This window comes from Enhydra lutris, unplaced genomic scaffold (assembly GCF_002288905.1).
Source record: "Enhydra lutris kenyoni isolate GAN:26980312 unplaced genomic scaffold, ASM228890v2 scaffoldscaffold9, whole genome shotgun sequence".
In the NCBI taxonomy this organism is placed as follows: domain Eukaryota; kingdom Metazoa; phylum Chordata; class Mammalia; order Carnivora; family Mustelidae; genus Enhydra; species Enhydra lutris.
Window position 1 is genome coordinate 41,718,877 of NW_019154093.1, and position 16,725 is coordinate 41,735,601.

General features: G+C 35.3%; 1 protein-coding gene across 1 annotated transcript in view; it reads left to right on the top strand.

Annotated features, from left to right (window-relative positions):
• Positions 1–230: 230 nt before the first annotated feature.
• LOC111143132 (serine/threonine-protein kinase TNNI3K) overlaps positions 231–16,725 on the top strand; it is a 312,262-nt gene continuing 295,767 nt past the window's right edge. Inside the window, exons 1-2 of the mRNA XM_022496630.1 lie at positions 231–270; positions 858–966. Coding sequence (XP_022352338.1) covers positions 231–270; positions 858–966 — 149 coding nt within the window. The remainder of the gene's footprint in view (positions 271–857; positions 967–16,725) is intronic.

The window sequence follows — 16,725 nt, forward strand, 5'->3', positions numbered from 1 at the left end:
TACTTGTGATACAGCTGTTTTAAACAGACTGATTGGTTCCCTTTATGATTTCACCCTTGAAAGCACAAACTGTTTTGTTCTTTGTCATTGTTGCATGACATTCCATTTGGCAGTCAGCTTATTTTTAGCCAGACTATCAAAGTATTTTTCAACTGGACTGTCATTGCACTTGAACTTGGAATCTTGTAACCTGAGGAACTGCACTGGGAAAAAGGAGAAACTTCTAACAAATGGGAAATTATAAATCTAGACCAACCCAAACTTGCACTGGTAATTATTTTTATATCCTTAAATGTAACATGGTTCAGATAGTAGTTATAGATAATTAACACATCATTGGAGTATCTGTTAATTTTTACATGGAGGAAATGACAATGTATTATATGAAACTGTTGAGAAGATTATCTGAACTCAAATTATTTTTCTCTGCAAGATTTTTAAAGAAAACAGAAAATTTCTTACAAAAGTATATTAGTTGTTAGGTAAAACGTTCCTAGGAATACTGCTGAATATAGAGATTTTAGAATTATATCTTAAATATCAAGTATTTGAAAACTTTTGTCTAGGAACTAGAGATTGATATAATTAAAATGCAATAAAATCAAATGAAATAAGGCAAATATATTCTTTTATGTAAATATATTATCCAATAGCAAATGGGTTCTTAATTACTACAATTCAATATGATTGCATTTTAGATATAAACATCTGTATTTTAAGCTCACAATCAGTAATTTAAATTAAGTATTGTAGAATTTAGAATAAAAACTGAGTTTTAATTACTTGTATGTTATGATCTGTGTCTGCATTTTGCAAAGCACAGCTACGAATCAGTCCCATTTGTTTTTCTTTACTAGATGAATGGAAGAAGAAAGTCAGTGAATCTTATGTTATTATAATAGAAAGATTAGAAGATGACGTACGGATCAAAGAAAAAGAACTTGCAGATCTAAGGCACATATTTAGGTAAAGTTCTCAGAGTTAATTTTTCTTGGTATAAGTATCTTTATTAATTACCTTGTTTTAGATACATGTATATTTAAAAACACAACCCATAGAATCTCAGATATTACCGGGCATGTTAGGCCTTAAAATATAAGGTTGCCCCTTCTTGACCATTCATATAGCCCATTTTAGGGCTATATCTCCCTAAAAAATTGACTTACATGCTTCCATTGCTAAAGTTTAAAAAGAGAGGCAAGAAGGGCTGACTTTTGAATACAAACTGTTGCTGATCTGAGTAATCTTTCATGGAATTAGGTCTTTTTTGTAAGCCATGCCAGCATGGCTTTCTCTTCCCAAATGATGGTAGAATATTGGCCACGCTGTTCTTTTTGAACTACTAGGATAAGTCCAATTTTAACAAACCTTCTGTTCTCTTGACATTCAGAGGCTGTCCCTTAATGGAACTGAATATGATTCTGCCCCTGAACAATCATATAACACTGTGTAATACTGGCTTCAAGCTTTCAGTGGGTTTTGTTCATGATAACAAGAGAAAAATAATCTGGCATAGTGTCACAACCTTGGAAGACACAAAATGTTCAAAAAAGAGGGGTAGGACCCTTCTATACACAAGCAACCTTCTGGAGAAATTGAATCTGGCATTGAAAAACTAGATGCATTTTGGAGGGTCAGTGTAAGCTGCCTGACTGAGGAAACTTCCATGCAGGCCAATCAGCCATGTTGACTTTTACCTGCATTATTTATCTAATGTACTTGTGACAAAGAACTCCCTCTATCTTACTTGGAAAACAAGTGTGAAGCACTGACCAAATGACATATTTTTCACCTAAATTTCGGCTATAGTAAATATACAAAGTTCACGTAACTGGCAATTAAAGTTATACATGTATAATATAGTTTATATGAAATTGTCTATGGATTAATAAGGCTTTTTCAGGTAATTAATTTATAATTTAGGAAATTGTTGATCCTCTGTGTTAATTTGGCCCAAAATGATAAGGCAGTATTGATACTCGTGATGAGATATCCTGGGCTGACTTTTGCAAGTACTTGAACGTGATCAGTTATGGGAAAACTTTTCAAATTCCTGTAGAGATTTGACTGACACTGGTATAATAGATTTATACATACATATTTATTTTGTTGGAGAAGAGATGCAAATGTAGAATTTAATCATAAATCCTATAGTTCTTATTGACTCAGATAAATAATGCTGAATGAAATGTGATTAAGCTAAAAAGATTTTCCTTAACTTCAAGAACTCAAAAACTCATTTATTAATTTATTTTTTTAATTTAAGAAGTACTGTGCAGGTATGTCAAGGCTAATTTAAATAGACATCCTTTTAAGGATTAAGTTTAACAATAGGCTTGAGATATAGGTTTCTCTCATACTCCCTCAACAACAGACCATTGTTTTTAACAGCTTCTGCTATAGCTGATTTTTCCTACATTTCCACTATATGACTAATGTGACCTCCTTTTTACTAATTAGTATTAGGGTGAGAAGCAGGAAACAGTGTCAGGAAGAATATAGTTCAGAATTTATTGTGCTAACTATATTCAAGTTGTTATTCCAGATCAAATACAGACATTTGGTAATTCTCACCATGACTCTGTGATAAATAAGAATTCTGATGGATGATAAACTAAAGACTAGAGACATAGTATCTTATCAAGATTGTATGATTAGTAAGTGCTGGAACTCAAATTTGTAGCAAGGTCAGCTGACTACTGTGAGAGGTCTTCCTACTAGTACCATGGAAAGTCTAGAGGAGTCAAGAAGAAAAAATGTCTTGACCATTTTGTCTAAGTTGAGTAAGAAAGTTATGTCACTCAGTGTAATGATTTTACAGTGATGCAAATATAGTTTTAAACCCAGTTTCTTTTATTTACAAACTATGTAACCTTGGATATGTTGTTTAATTTTGTTGAGCCTCCTTTGCATCTGTAAATGAGGTTAACAATAAGCTCACAAGGTATTTGCAAAATAGTACTGAGTTGAGGGCCTAACACACAGTAGATGTGGAATAATTGGAAGTTTCTATTATCATGATTGGATAAGTAGGGGCAGATAGAAAGACTGAAAACTTTATTATCTAGTGGAAGAAACATAGTTTTTTAAAAGTTAGAAAGTAAGAAAGTTAGGATTAAATGTTTTAATATGAAAATATTAAATGTTTTAATATGTTTTCAAAAGTAAAAATGTGAAATGTTAGAATAATTCAAGATGATGCCAAAATCTGAAATCTAACTTTTAAAGATTGTGATCAAAAGGGATTTGGTGACAGTACTAGAAGGCTCATCAAAATAGATGTCAATTTTCCTAAGAATAATAGTAGGGCATTTAATGGAAAAGAGGACTGGCAGCCTGGTGCTGAAGCCATTAAGGAAGTGACAGAAATGTCCCGTTAGCCAAAAGTGATAATAAGGAAGCTAAGGAGAAGATTATCCTCAGTTTAGAATCATGTTTCTCCAAGGGCTAAAAGCTGCCTACAGTAGAGTAACCAACAGTGCTTGATAAAATTTTAGATTCCATGGTTCCATTCCATATCAAATGAATCAGAATTTCTGGGGATGATTTCCAGAAACCTGAATTTTTAACAAGCTCCTCAGATAATATTTTTGCATGCTAAAAATGATACTTCTCCTAAAGTTTAAAAACTACTTCTAGAAAGATATTCAAGTTGCAGTGAAAACTCTGCCTGAAGTGATATTGGTGAAGAGTTAAGGAACATGAGAAGAGAAAGCAGGCAACTAGTATGGTCTACAGAGATTCAAGGGTGCAAACAAACAAACAAACATAAACGGAGTACTCTGATTCCATTAAGACAGATAGCATCACTGGGAAAGAAAGTCAGTCATGCCGAGGGCAAAGTTCTGAGGATTTTCTTTTCTCTAGAATAAAATGATGGATGACAAGGAAAGAAAAGAATGGAGTGCTGAGAATATAAATTGTCTAACTCATTGATCTCACACCAAAATTTTAAAGCATTTAGGAAGATGAAACATAGTATTATATGAGATTACATTTGAGTATCTAGGACATTTTGGATATTAAATAAATGTTAGAGCCTTTTTCTTTCTCATCTTTATCCATGCCTTACATAATGTAAGGAGTGCTTCTGTGATGAACAACTGTGTTATGCCTCATGACATCAGGCTTTCTCTAAACATATAAATAAGAGGAGAAGGGTAAAGATGTCCAAAAAGAGGTATTTAATACCAGAGTCACAGGTGGAGGATCACTGGTATAAACACATATTTCGGAGGTCTTGGGAGTTTTTATTGTTTTTGTTTGCTAACAAGTTCTTTATGGCATTCCAGGTAGATAATACATTCATTCATTAAAAGAGATTTTCCACATCATTGTCCACCAAGGCTTCTGTTAGTTCACATACATGATCTCCTGGTATAGCTTTCATATACAATACAGTGTACAGGAACATAGTACTAAATTTTAAAAAGATAAAAAGAACTAAACCATTATGTTTCTTATGCCAATTTATAGCAGCTTTGGGATGAGAGTTTGGTAGAGTAAAGAAGGGGAAAGGAAATGGAATGTTCTCTCATCATCCACAATAAAGTTGCATTCAGTCATAAGTTTGGACATTTGTTGAGATAATAGATGAAAGATAGGAAGAGATGAAGAAAAAGAGAAGACAGAAGAAGGAAAGACAGAAGTGGTACATTGAAATACCATTGTCTGTATTTCCTCTTCTGTGCTTTCTCTAATCTTTTTGTTTATCAATGTAATAGCACTTACTACATGGTGTTGTCTTTATCCATTTCCAAGTCTGTCTAACCACTAGTATATGTATTCTCTAGTGGCAGCTTCTTTGTCTTATTTAGCTTTATTTATATTTGTGTTTATTTGTAATACCTATTTGTATAGCACTTGAAAGAAAAACAAACTAACAACTTAGTGCTTGCCATGTTCTAGGCATGCTACTAGGTATTTTATTTATTTATTTTTTAAAAGATTTTTTATTTATTTATTTGATAGAGAGAGAGATCACAAGCTACTAGGTATTTTAATATGAATTAGCTCATATGGTCCTTACTGTATATATGCAAAGTGCTTTAGCACAATGACTGGCACATGGTAAATGCTCAAAAATTTTCATTAAAAACTGATCATCATTGTTTATGTTAGCAACCTTTGAGGTTGGCATTCATTGCACTTGCCATTTTATACCTAAAGAAAATGAAGTTAATCAAATTAAATTGGCTTGAACTAGGATAAACAACATGTATAATTGTACTGGGATTGTATCGATTTGTATTTAATTTCAAAATGTGTAATCTTCGTGATCTTTGTTCTCAACCTGGGAGGAGGGGAACAAATTATGGATCAAAATTATCTTTGAAATATTTTCATTTTTTCTATACCATTCCACAATTTTGCTATATCCTGTGTATTAGAACTACTCCTAGGGGTGGGAGTAGAAGACTATATTTTAGTTCCCCACCCCTACTCCTGGTGAAACATGTACCCCACCCTCAATGTTTGAAAAACACTCCATGATGGCCCTCCACAACTTTAAAAGCATTTCAATTAAATTATTTTGTTTCAATATGTTTTTAAGTCATTAGAAATTTTAGAACTGTGCTCTTCTAATTTAATTGTCAGAGCTACTCTTTATCTGCTTAATCTGTAATATGAAATTTGATGTCACTGAGTAGGTTGCAGAGAAGTTATATTGTTCCGATGCCACGGTATTTCAGCAATAATCAAAATAATCCTATTTTTTTCTCATTTTAAATCTTATTTTCACATTGAATCATTATACCTTGGTTGATAATGGTAATATCCCACTTCGAAATTGATTAGGTTTGATAAATAAACAAAAATAGTCAGAAGAATGCTCTGTTCCATGGGCAAGCAGTTGTAATATTTGCATGCTAAAAGTGTTCAGAGGAGGAGAGAAGAGATAAAAAGTATACATGCCCTTCGTGCTCATTTTCTCACTGAAAAGTTCCTCTGGGCCCACCTGCAGTCCACCATTCCTATCCTCCAAATGAAATATCTTCCAAAATTCTACTTTTTCAAAGCTATAACCAATTATGAAATTTAGCTAATGTCAAATGAATAGCTCCAGAAATATGGCAGGCTGACCTTATCTAAAATAGTGAAATTCTGCATCAAGTTGAGAAGTAGAATATTAAGAAGAAACATGTCATCTTATAGTATTAAAATAGTGTGAAAGTATTATTTGGCATGTTTGGTTAGTACATCATGCTAATTAGCAATGAAACAAAACAAACCACCACAGCAACAGAAAGACAATTCACATTGTCCCAAGACTACCTACCTCTGTATTTCTTTTCTTGCTTGTCTAGGTAAAACTAGTTATGAATAAGAATTGTACAGTAATAGCTTATAAAATCCTTATGAAGCAGCTTGATCTCAATCTCTTTTTTTCTTTCAGTCTCTCTCTCCCTCTAGCTTTGCTACCTCACTAGCTCTCACTATCTTTCCTCCTTTTATCCTTACTCTGTATTCTTCCCTCTCATCCCATACTGTATCTATCTTCCCTTTCAACTTCTGATCTCCCTTCTCAAATGCAAGGCAAAACAATAAAATTGTTAAAATAATCAATATAATAATCAATATTAGTGCTTTATTAAGAATAATTATTATAGCAGCTAATGTTTATGAAAGTCTTGCAAGATCTAAGCCTCATAATAAATTATTATTGTCTCAATTTTATTATCCTTAGCTATTCTTGCTCTATCTGCAAACATTTCAGTAATTATCTATTGTATGATGAATGAATAAATATATTTCATGTTATTAGTTTGCTGATTGGATCTCTGTGATATTAGGCAAATATGTTTCTGGGTGTTTCCTGGGCATATACCTTGAGAACAAATCTTATTGATGATTTCTTTTTGTTTCTGTTGTTTGGTGGGACAAGAATCAGAAACCACCACAAAGAACTACATAAGAATTTACATGGGGAATGAGTTGAGAAGTACTGGAGATGACGGAGAAGTAGGGGCATGAGGGGCTTTCCTCCTCTCTTGAGGTCAGATCACTTGGAACACCCAGGAAATCAATCTGAGGATTAGAAGCAGGATTTCTACGGTTGGAGGAAGACAACATGGCAGGTGCAAGATGTATGGAAGTGAATTGGGGGAGAGGAAAGCTGCCAGGCTGCAAAGGGGAGGGAACAATTCCCACAGGAGAAAAACGGGAAAGAGGAAGAGAGGGGTTGAGAGAATGTGGCGTTGGGTTTGCACAAGAAGAAAACCTCTCAGACCACAGCCTGGTGAGCTGGGGGAACTGGGTGGTGCAAGTTTTTTACAAACATTGAATATAGCTCAGACTCTGAGCTTTTGGAAAGTTTGTGACTTTTGTGAGAGAGTTGCGGTAACATGTGCTCCTGGAGAGTAGAACATCTCTGGCCCAGGAGCTTGAACCAAGTGCAGTAGGAATCTCAGAGGTCTCACTGGGAGAAACTGTTCCCCTTCCTGGAGTACATTTTGAAGAAAGTTTATATCCTCTCCAAGGACAAAAGACACTGCAGGCACCAGCAAATGGCCTTTCATTGGCAGCAAACAAATGTGCACAGAGGCCGGATAACCTGGTTGCTGCTTTTCATGTTGCCAAAGCATAGAATCAGCACACTGCCCAGGTGAAAAACTCTTTTTCTGGGACAAAGAGCACTAGTCAGAGAGCAGCAAGCCTCTAACCCGGAGGATGAAGCAGACCAGAGTGGTGCCATTACTTTAAGATTTGGAGTTTTGAATCCCAAGGGCACCAGAGACAAATGCAAGACAGATGGGCGCCGGGCATGTTGTGACCCTCACCTTTGCATGAGGGCTTCAGGAACAGCAGGGGTGTGAGAGCCCCCAACTGGAGGACAGAATGGTATGTTGCCATTTTACTCCCACTACCAATACAGCCAGGCAGCAGGGAACAACACAGCGGCCCCTAGTGGAGGTGGGAGCTGCTTTCGTCAAACCCCACACCCCCTGTGCTTGGCAAGTGCTTTTTTTTCTTCACTGGGTCAGGACTAACTGTGCCAACGCAGTAGACCTCTCCCAGAGAAGAACAACCCAGGCAGCATACCACAAACACCAAGTGTACTGATTATACAGTGCCTCACAGCGTCCCCTTTAGTTCTGATGGAAATAAGACCAGGCTGTATTTTTTGTTCTCTTATTCTTTTTTTCTTTTATTTTTTCCCTTTTTATTTCCCCCCCTTTGGAATCAGACTTACAGTTTTTTGTTTGTAAATTTGTTTTTTCATTTCCTTTCTCTTTCTCTTGTGTTTTTTGTTTTATTTTGTTTTGTCTTGTTTTTTGGATCAGGGTTCTTTTCTTTTGTTTTTCTTTATCCCCCCCCCCCTTTTTTTTCCTTTGGAATCAGGCTTATAGTTTTTTTGATTGTCTCTTTGTTTTTTTCTTTTTCTTTTTTTTTTTTTTTAATTTTCTCTTATTTGAGGATGAGGCTCTTTTTTTTTCCTCTTTCTTTCTTTCCAGACTTCTTTCAACAAACAAAGCAAAACACACCTACATGAAGGTCAAATAGTCCCCACTGCAAGCAAAGAGAATCTCTGCAAAGGACAGCTAGTGGGAAAAAACTAGCAGCAGCACTGTCTACAGAGACCTGGCAGGCCAGAAAGGTTTGGCATGATATAGTCAAATTCTAAAGTGGGAAAAATATACAGCCAAGAATAATTAATCCAGGGGCTGTCATCCAGAATAAAAAGAGAGATAAAAAGGTTCTAAGACACAAACTGAAGGAGTTTGTGAACACTATACCAACCCTTAAGAAATATTAAAAGGGACTTTGAGCAGAGAGAGAGAGAGACCAAAAGTAACAAAGAAGAGAAAGGAACAGAGACAATCTATTGGAACAGCAATGTTACAGATAATACAATGGCACTAAATTCATATCTTTCCATAATTACCCTGAATGTAAATGGACTAACTGCTCCAACAAAGACAGGGTATCAGAATGAATAAAAAAACAAGACCCATCAGTATGCTGTTTACAAAAGACTCATTTTAGACCCAAAGACACCTCCTGATAGAGAGGGGGTGGAGAACCGTCTCTTATGCTAATGGACCTCAAAGGAAAGCTGGAGTAGCCATCCTTGTATCAGACTAGATTTTAAACCAAAGACTGTAATAAGAGATAAAGAAGGACACTATACCATAATAAAAGGGTCTATCCAACAAGAAGATCTAACAACTGTAAATACTTTTGCCCCTAACTTGGGAGCACCAAATATATACAAATCAATAACAAACCTAAAGAAATGCATTGATAACAATACAATAGTAGTAGGGGCCTTTAACACCCTGCTCATAGCAATGGACAGATCATCTAAGCAGAAGATTAACAAGGAAACAAGGACTTTGAATGGCACACTACACCAGATGGACTTAATAGATATATTCAAAACATTTAAGCAGCAGAACATACATTCTTTTTGAATGAACATGGAACATTCTCCAGTAGAGATCATGTACTGGGTCACAAATCAGAACTCAACCAGGTATAAAAAGATTGAAGTATATCCAGGTATAAAAAGATTCAGACCATAGTGCTATGAAAGTCAACCACAAGAAAATATTTGGAAAGGCCACAAATACATGGAGGTTAAAGAACATCCTACTAAAGAATGAATGGGGGATACCTGGGTGTCTCAGGTGGTTAAGTGTCTGCCTTCAGCTCAGGTCGTGACCAGGAACCTGGAATGGAGCCCTGAAATGGGGCTTCCTGCTCAGTGGGAATCATGCTTCTCCCTCTCTATCTGCCACTCCCCCTGCTTGTGCTCTCTTGCTCTCTCTCCAGTGCTCTTTTTCTCAAATAAATAAATAAAATCTTTAAAAAAGAAAAAAGAATAAGTGGGCCATCCAAAAATTAAAGAAGAAATTTAAAAAGATACATGGAAACAAACAAAAATGAAAACACAACAGTTCAAAATCTTTGGGATACAGAAAGGGAAGTATATAGCAATATAGGCATTCTTCAAGAAGCAAGAAAGGTCTCAAATACACAACCTAACCTTACACCTAAGGGAGCTAGAAAAAGAACAGCAAATGAAGCCTATATTCAGCAGGAGAGGGGAAACAATAAAGATTAGAGCAGAAATCAATGATATAGAAATCAAATGAACAATAAAACAGATCAACAAAACTAGGAGCCAGTTCATTAAAGAATTAATAAGATTGATAAACCCCTAGCCAGATTTATCAAAAAGAAAAGATGAAGGAACCAAATAAATAAAATCATCAATGAAAGAGGAGAGATCACAACCAATACCAAAGAAATACAATTATAATATTATGAGTAATTATATGCAAACAAATTAGGCACTCCGGAAAAAATGGATAAATTCCTAAAAATGAATAAACTACCAAAATGGAAACAGGAAGAAATAGAAAATCTGAACATAACCAGCAAAGAAATTGAATCAAAGATCTCCCAACAAACAAGAGTCCAGGGCCGAGTGACTTCCCAGGGGAATTCTACTAGACATTTAAAGAATTACTACCTATTCTTCTGAAATGTCCAAAAAATAGAAATGGAAGTAAAACTTCCAAACTCATTTTATGAGGCCAGAATTATCTTGATTCCAAAACTAGGCAAAGACCCCACTAATAAGGAGAATAACAGATTAATATCCCTGGTGAACACAGATGCAAAAATTCTCAACAACATACTAGCTAATCAGATCCAACAGTACATTAAAAGGATTACTCACCAGGAACAAGTATGATTTATTCCTGGGCTTCAAGGGTAGTTCAACATCCACAAATCACTCAATGTGATATACCACATTAATAAAGGATAAGAACCATATGATCCTTTCAATAGATGCAGGAAAAGCATTTGACAAAATATAACATCTTTGTTGATAAAAACCCTCAACAAAGTAGGGATAGAGGGAACATACTTTAACATCCTAAAGACCATACATGAAGGCCCATAGCTAATATTATTCTCAATGGAGAAAAATTGAGAGCTTTTTGCCTGAAGTCAGGAAAACAACAGGGATATCCACTCTCACCACTGTTGTTCAACATAGTACTGGAAGTCCTCACCTCAGCAATCTAACAGCAAAAAAGAAATAAAATGCATCCATATCAGCAAGGTAGAAGTCAAACTTTCACTCTTCACAAATGGCAGGGTACTCTGGAAAACGCAAAAAACTCCAAAAAAAATAAAATTGCTAGAACTGATACAGAAATTCAGCAAAGTCGCAGGATATAAAATCAACACACAGAAGTCCTTTGCGTTTCTATAGACCAACAATGAAGCAGCAGAAAGAGAAATCAATGAATTGATCCCATTTACTATTGCACTATAAACCATAAGACACCTAGAAATAAACCTAACCAAAGAGGTAAAAGATCTGTGCACTGAAAACTATAGAACTGTTATGAAATTAAGGAAGACACAAAGAAATGGGAAAATACTCCATTCTCATGGATTGGAAGAATAAATATTCTGAAAATGTCTATAATGCCCAAAGCAATCTACATATTAAGTGCAATCTCTATCAAAATAACACCAACATTTTTCACAGAGCTAGAACAAGGAATTCTAAAATTTATATGGAATGAAAAAAGACCCCAAATAACCAAAGTAACATTGAGAAATAAAACCAAGGCTGGTGGCATCAAAATTCTGGACTTCAAGCTGTATTACAAAGCTGTAATCATCAAGACAGTATGGTACAGACACATTGATCAATGGAACAGAATAGAGAGCCCAGAAATTGACTCTCAATTCTGGTCAGCTAATCTTCAACAAAGCAGGAAAGAATATCCAGTGAGAGAAAGACAGTGTCTTCAACAAATGGTGTTGGGAAAACTGGACAGCCATATGCAGAACAGTGAAACTGGATGACTTTCTTACACCATACACAAAAATAAATTCAAAATGGATGAAAGATTTATATGTAAGGCAGGAATCCATCAAAGGCTTAAGGAGAACACAGGCAGCAACCTCTTTGATCTTGGCTGCAGCAGCTTCTTACAAGACACGTCTCAGGAGGCAAGGGAAACAAAAACAAAAATAAACAATTGGGACTTCATCAGGAGGAAAAGCTTTTACACAATAAGGGAAACAGTAAAAAAAAAAAAAAGGCAGCAAACAGAATGGGAGAAGATATTTAGAAATGGCATATCAAATAAAGGACTAGTATCCAAAATCTATAAAGAACTTACCAAACTGAATATCCCAAAATAAAAAATCCAGTCAAGAAAAGGGCAGAAGACATGAACAGACATTCTCCAAAGAATACATATTAATGGCTAACAGATGCATGAAAAGAATGCTCGACAACACTTATAATCAGGAAATACAAATCAAAACCACTATGGGATACCACCTCACAGCGGTCAGAATGGCTAAAATTAACAACTTAGGAAACAACAGATGTAGGTAAGGATGTGGAGAAAGGAAACCCTCCTGCACTGTTGGTGGGAATGCAACTTGGGCAGCCACTCTGGGAAACAATATGGAGGTTCCTCAAGAAGTTAAAAATAGAGCTACCCTACAACCCAGCAATTGCACTACTAGGCATTTATCCAAATAATACAAAAATAGTGATTCAAAGGGCAGGTGCACCCCAATGTTTATAGCAATACTATCCATAGTAGCCAAAATATGGAAAGAGCACAGGTGTCCATTGACTGATGAATAGCTATGTTACTCAGGCAGAAAAAAGAAATCTTGCCATTTGCAATTACGTGGATGGAATTAGAATGTATTATGCTCAGTGAAATGTCAGAGAGAGGCAAATACCAAATGATTTCACTCATGTGGAATTTAAGAAACAAAACAGATGAACATTGGAGAAGGGAAGGAAAATAAAATAAGATAAAAACAGAGAGGGAGGCAATAAGAGACAACTACAGAGAACAAACTGACAATTTCTGGAGGGGAGGCAGGTGGGGGAATGGGGTAATTAGGTGGTGGGCTTTAAGGAGGGAACCTGATGTAATGGGACTTGAGGTAATGTAACTGAGGAATCACAAAATTCTACTTCTTAAATTAATTAATAATACACCATCTGTTAACTAACTTGAAGTTAAATAAAACAAAAAAAAATTACAGTCAGCCATTTGAAACCTAAATTATCAATTTGGGAAACTAGATGATCTAAAACAAATCCTTTTCTTCTTTCCCTAAATTTCAGCAAATTAATTAATTTAGAAAATGCATCTACCTATCAGAATATTTTGGATAGTAGTATGTTATTTTTGGCCAACTGTTCAAATGTTACATTTTAATTAGTTTCCAATTGTGGTCATGTCAGATATTTTCTTGAAAGGATGAGGTCATGAGAAAGAAGTATAATTGGATCATGAAACTGCATACTTTTCTGTATAAAAGGTAAAGGCTAAGAAAAGAGTTCATTATACTACAAGAAAGAAAGTAACCTTTGGATACAGAACTACCATTTTCAATGATTAAGGACAGAAATTACTGTTAGAAATATATTCGTAATAGTGACTTCATTTTAATTAGGAACTTCATCCATACCTCAGCAAGCACTATGAACTCATTAGGATATGTTAAGTTACAGTATGACATGGCAGGTGATGAAAAATGTAAGGGAAAATTAAAAAATAAATTGAGCGTAGGGTATTAGAATACATAAGTGATGTTCAATTGACAGTGAATTTGACACACACAGTTCCTTTAGAAGAGGCAAAAGAAGAGAATATGAAATATCTCTCCTAGGAATGATTGCATTAAAACCTTGAATATTTTAATTACATGTTTCAAAACAGAAACATTTGACTAGAAGTTAATGGGAAGTGAGAATTAGGATTCAAATATAGCCCCAGTAACTCATTAAAAAAATTACACTCCAGTTATTAAAGTTAAGATAAAAATTGTACTATTAAAATTGCACTTGACTGTCAAATATTGTGGGAGCCTATTCTCTGTTGATTCATTTTGTTGGCATTAATAGAAGTTGCATGAGTTCAAGGAGGATATAATTCAAGAGAAGAACAAAATAACGGACAATAGTTTTGAGCAAGGAGCTCTTTAAGACTATATACCAAGTCACATATGAATGGTCACGTCTACTTTAAGATTCAGTGAGTTTAAGAATTGATTGTTGAACAAGAAGTCACTAATATAATTCATGCTTTCAATTTTACTTATGTAAACAATAGTTATTCATTTAGGATTATTATTATTTTAAATAAAGGAAAAAACTTTAGTATCTTGTATTTTTTGTTTATTCAATGTTTACTTTCTTTGCAAAGCTGATTGGGGCATTAGAAATCAGGACTAATGCTGGAGTCAATTGTAGAATTCTATCTAGCATGCATTTATCCAGGACTAATGCACTTAAAGGATCCAGGACATATGAGTAGGTTTTTGTTTTTTTTCTTTTTTGGTTCTTTTTTTTTTTTTTAATATTTTTTTTTAATTTATTTGACAGAGAGAGATCACAAGTAGATGGAGAGGCAGGCAGAGAGAGAGAGAGAGGGAAGCAGGCTCCCTGCTGAGCAAAGAGCCCCATGCGGGACTCGATCCCAGGACCCCAAGATCATGACCTGAGCCGAAGGCAGCGGCTTAACCCACTGAGCCACCCAGGTGCCCCATATGAGTAGTTTTAAATCAAGTAGACTGTTGAGAACATGGTAAGGTGATTATTAAGAACAAAGGTGGGGCACACAGTTGGTGTCAGTAGGTGTTGTGCCAGACTGATTGAATGCATCATTTGATGATAATTGATAGATCATGGAATAAGAAAGCAATTGAATCTATCTTCTCATAAAACCTTTTAATGCAACTTTTTTTTCCTCTTGGATTTTTAAGCTCTCCCCTTTTTTCCTTTTTAGTTATTTTAATATCTCCAGTGTTGAAAATAGCCTTCCCATGATGCCTCTGGACTTACATTGCAAAATTATGATTCTAGTAGTTGCTCTGAGTCACTGACAGGTGCTAGCTGTCACAACATCCAATTTGGTAGTCTTTTTAAAAACATATGAAGACAAGGTCAGACATTTTCTGGGAGCCTGGAAGAGAGTCACTATGAGCATAAAATACTTAGATCTATAGAATTGTCAAAATCAGGAAATTTTGCAGGTTATCAGATGTGAGAGATTGAAGATCAAACTTGGTGGGAAAATTGTGCTAAAATTCTCCCAAGATTTAAACTATGCAGGGGAAGTTTTATGCTCAGTGACCTTGTTAACAATAGTAATAATAATAATAATAAAATAACCATTTATTGAAAACATATGTGCTAGTTACTACAGTAAGCCCTAACCTCATGCATTCTTCACAACAATACAATCTCTATGCATTATTTTAATCATTTCATAACTGAAGAAATTACAGATTGAAGAGGTTTAATGACTTGTCCAAATTGGAGGAGACGAAAAATTTAAAAAACTATTTAAAAGGCAGAAGCAGGATAGGACTGCAATACAAGGACCAAGCTTTAAGGATTCCCTACACTGCTAAAATGATTTCCACTTTTAAAACATCAAAACATGGCAGGTATTGCTGTATAATATTAGAAACACATTGAAAAACAAATTTTCTCAAGGGTTTATTACTTCAGAGGTGCTCCCAAGCCTTTTCTTTCAGCATTTGCCATTAAGTTCATTACAGTTAGCTCAAAAGGTACTTCCTTCCCTGTTCTTCTTTTAGGCTAAAGGTTATATATTTCCTTACATTTAACAGAAGGCTTCCCTTTCCTTCCCCACCCAATACTTTGTTTTCTGTCTTTTGATCTTATCGTGTGTTTTCATTGCTGGATAATGGAAGGACCAGGAAAGAAAAGCCAATGCAGCTCAGGGTTTCTAAATCATTGTCAATCAACATCTTCAATGGCTAGTCACAGTTTCCTTTCCCTTTTTATTTATGGACACTGATTTCCTGCAGACTTTAAGAGAAAAATCCCATCCACCTAGGTTTAAAAGCAGAGTTCAGGGGCGCCTGGGTGGCTCAGTGGATTAAAGCCTCTGCCTTCGGCTCAGGTCATGATCCCAGGATCCTGGGATCAAGCCCCGCATCAGGCTCTCTGCTCTGCAGGGAGCCTGCTTCCTCCTCTCTCTCTCTCTGCCTGCCTCTCTGCCTACTTGTGATCTCTATCTGTCAAATAAAATAAAATAAAATCTTAAAAAAAAAAAAAAAGCAGAGTTCAGCTCTTCAGAAAACCTATGCTATTTGAAATCATAATCACCGAGAAGAACTCTGTGAATGCACTTGTAAGTGGGCTTCTGAGTGCACTTTGTTTAGTACTACCTATTAAGTTTAATTTCTGCAAGACATCTGTAATACAATTGGCTTTAAGAGTTTAGAAGCCTGACTCAGGCAAAGGCTGCATATTTCCAAGAACCATGTTATTTTGTGCAGTTACTGCACATACCATAAAATAGGAATACCATTTACAATTAGGTTCATTTTAGATAGACATTTAAAACAGTAGTATTTTCATCAGAAATATTTTTTTAGCATCATTCATTGAACTGGGGGGGAAGTGCAGATAGGAGTGAGTTAAACTTTTAGCTATTTTCCCCCAAATTCTTGTCTCCTTGATCTATTATATTATTAACATTTGTAAGGATGACTCTGAGTTTACTGTACTTCTACATATAGCATTCCGAAGCAAGTTGAGGTATGTTTCTCAATATGAATAAGCATGTCTGTGGACTTTGCAGCTGGGAAGTTGAACATGCAAACCAAGAAGTTTATGAGTATGAGGATGTTCTAGAATATTCTATGAAAACAAACCACTGGCTTGCCATTGCTAATTAA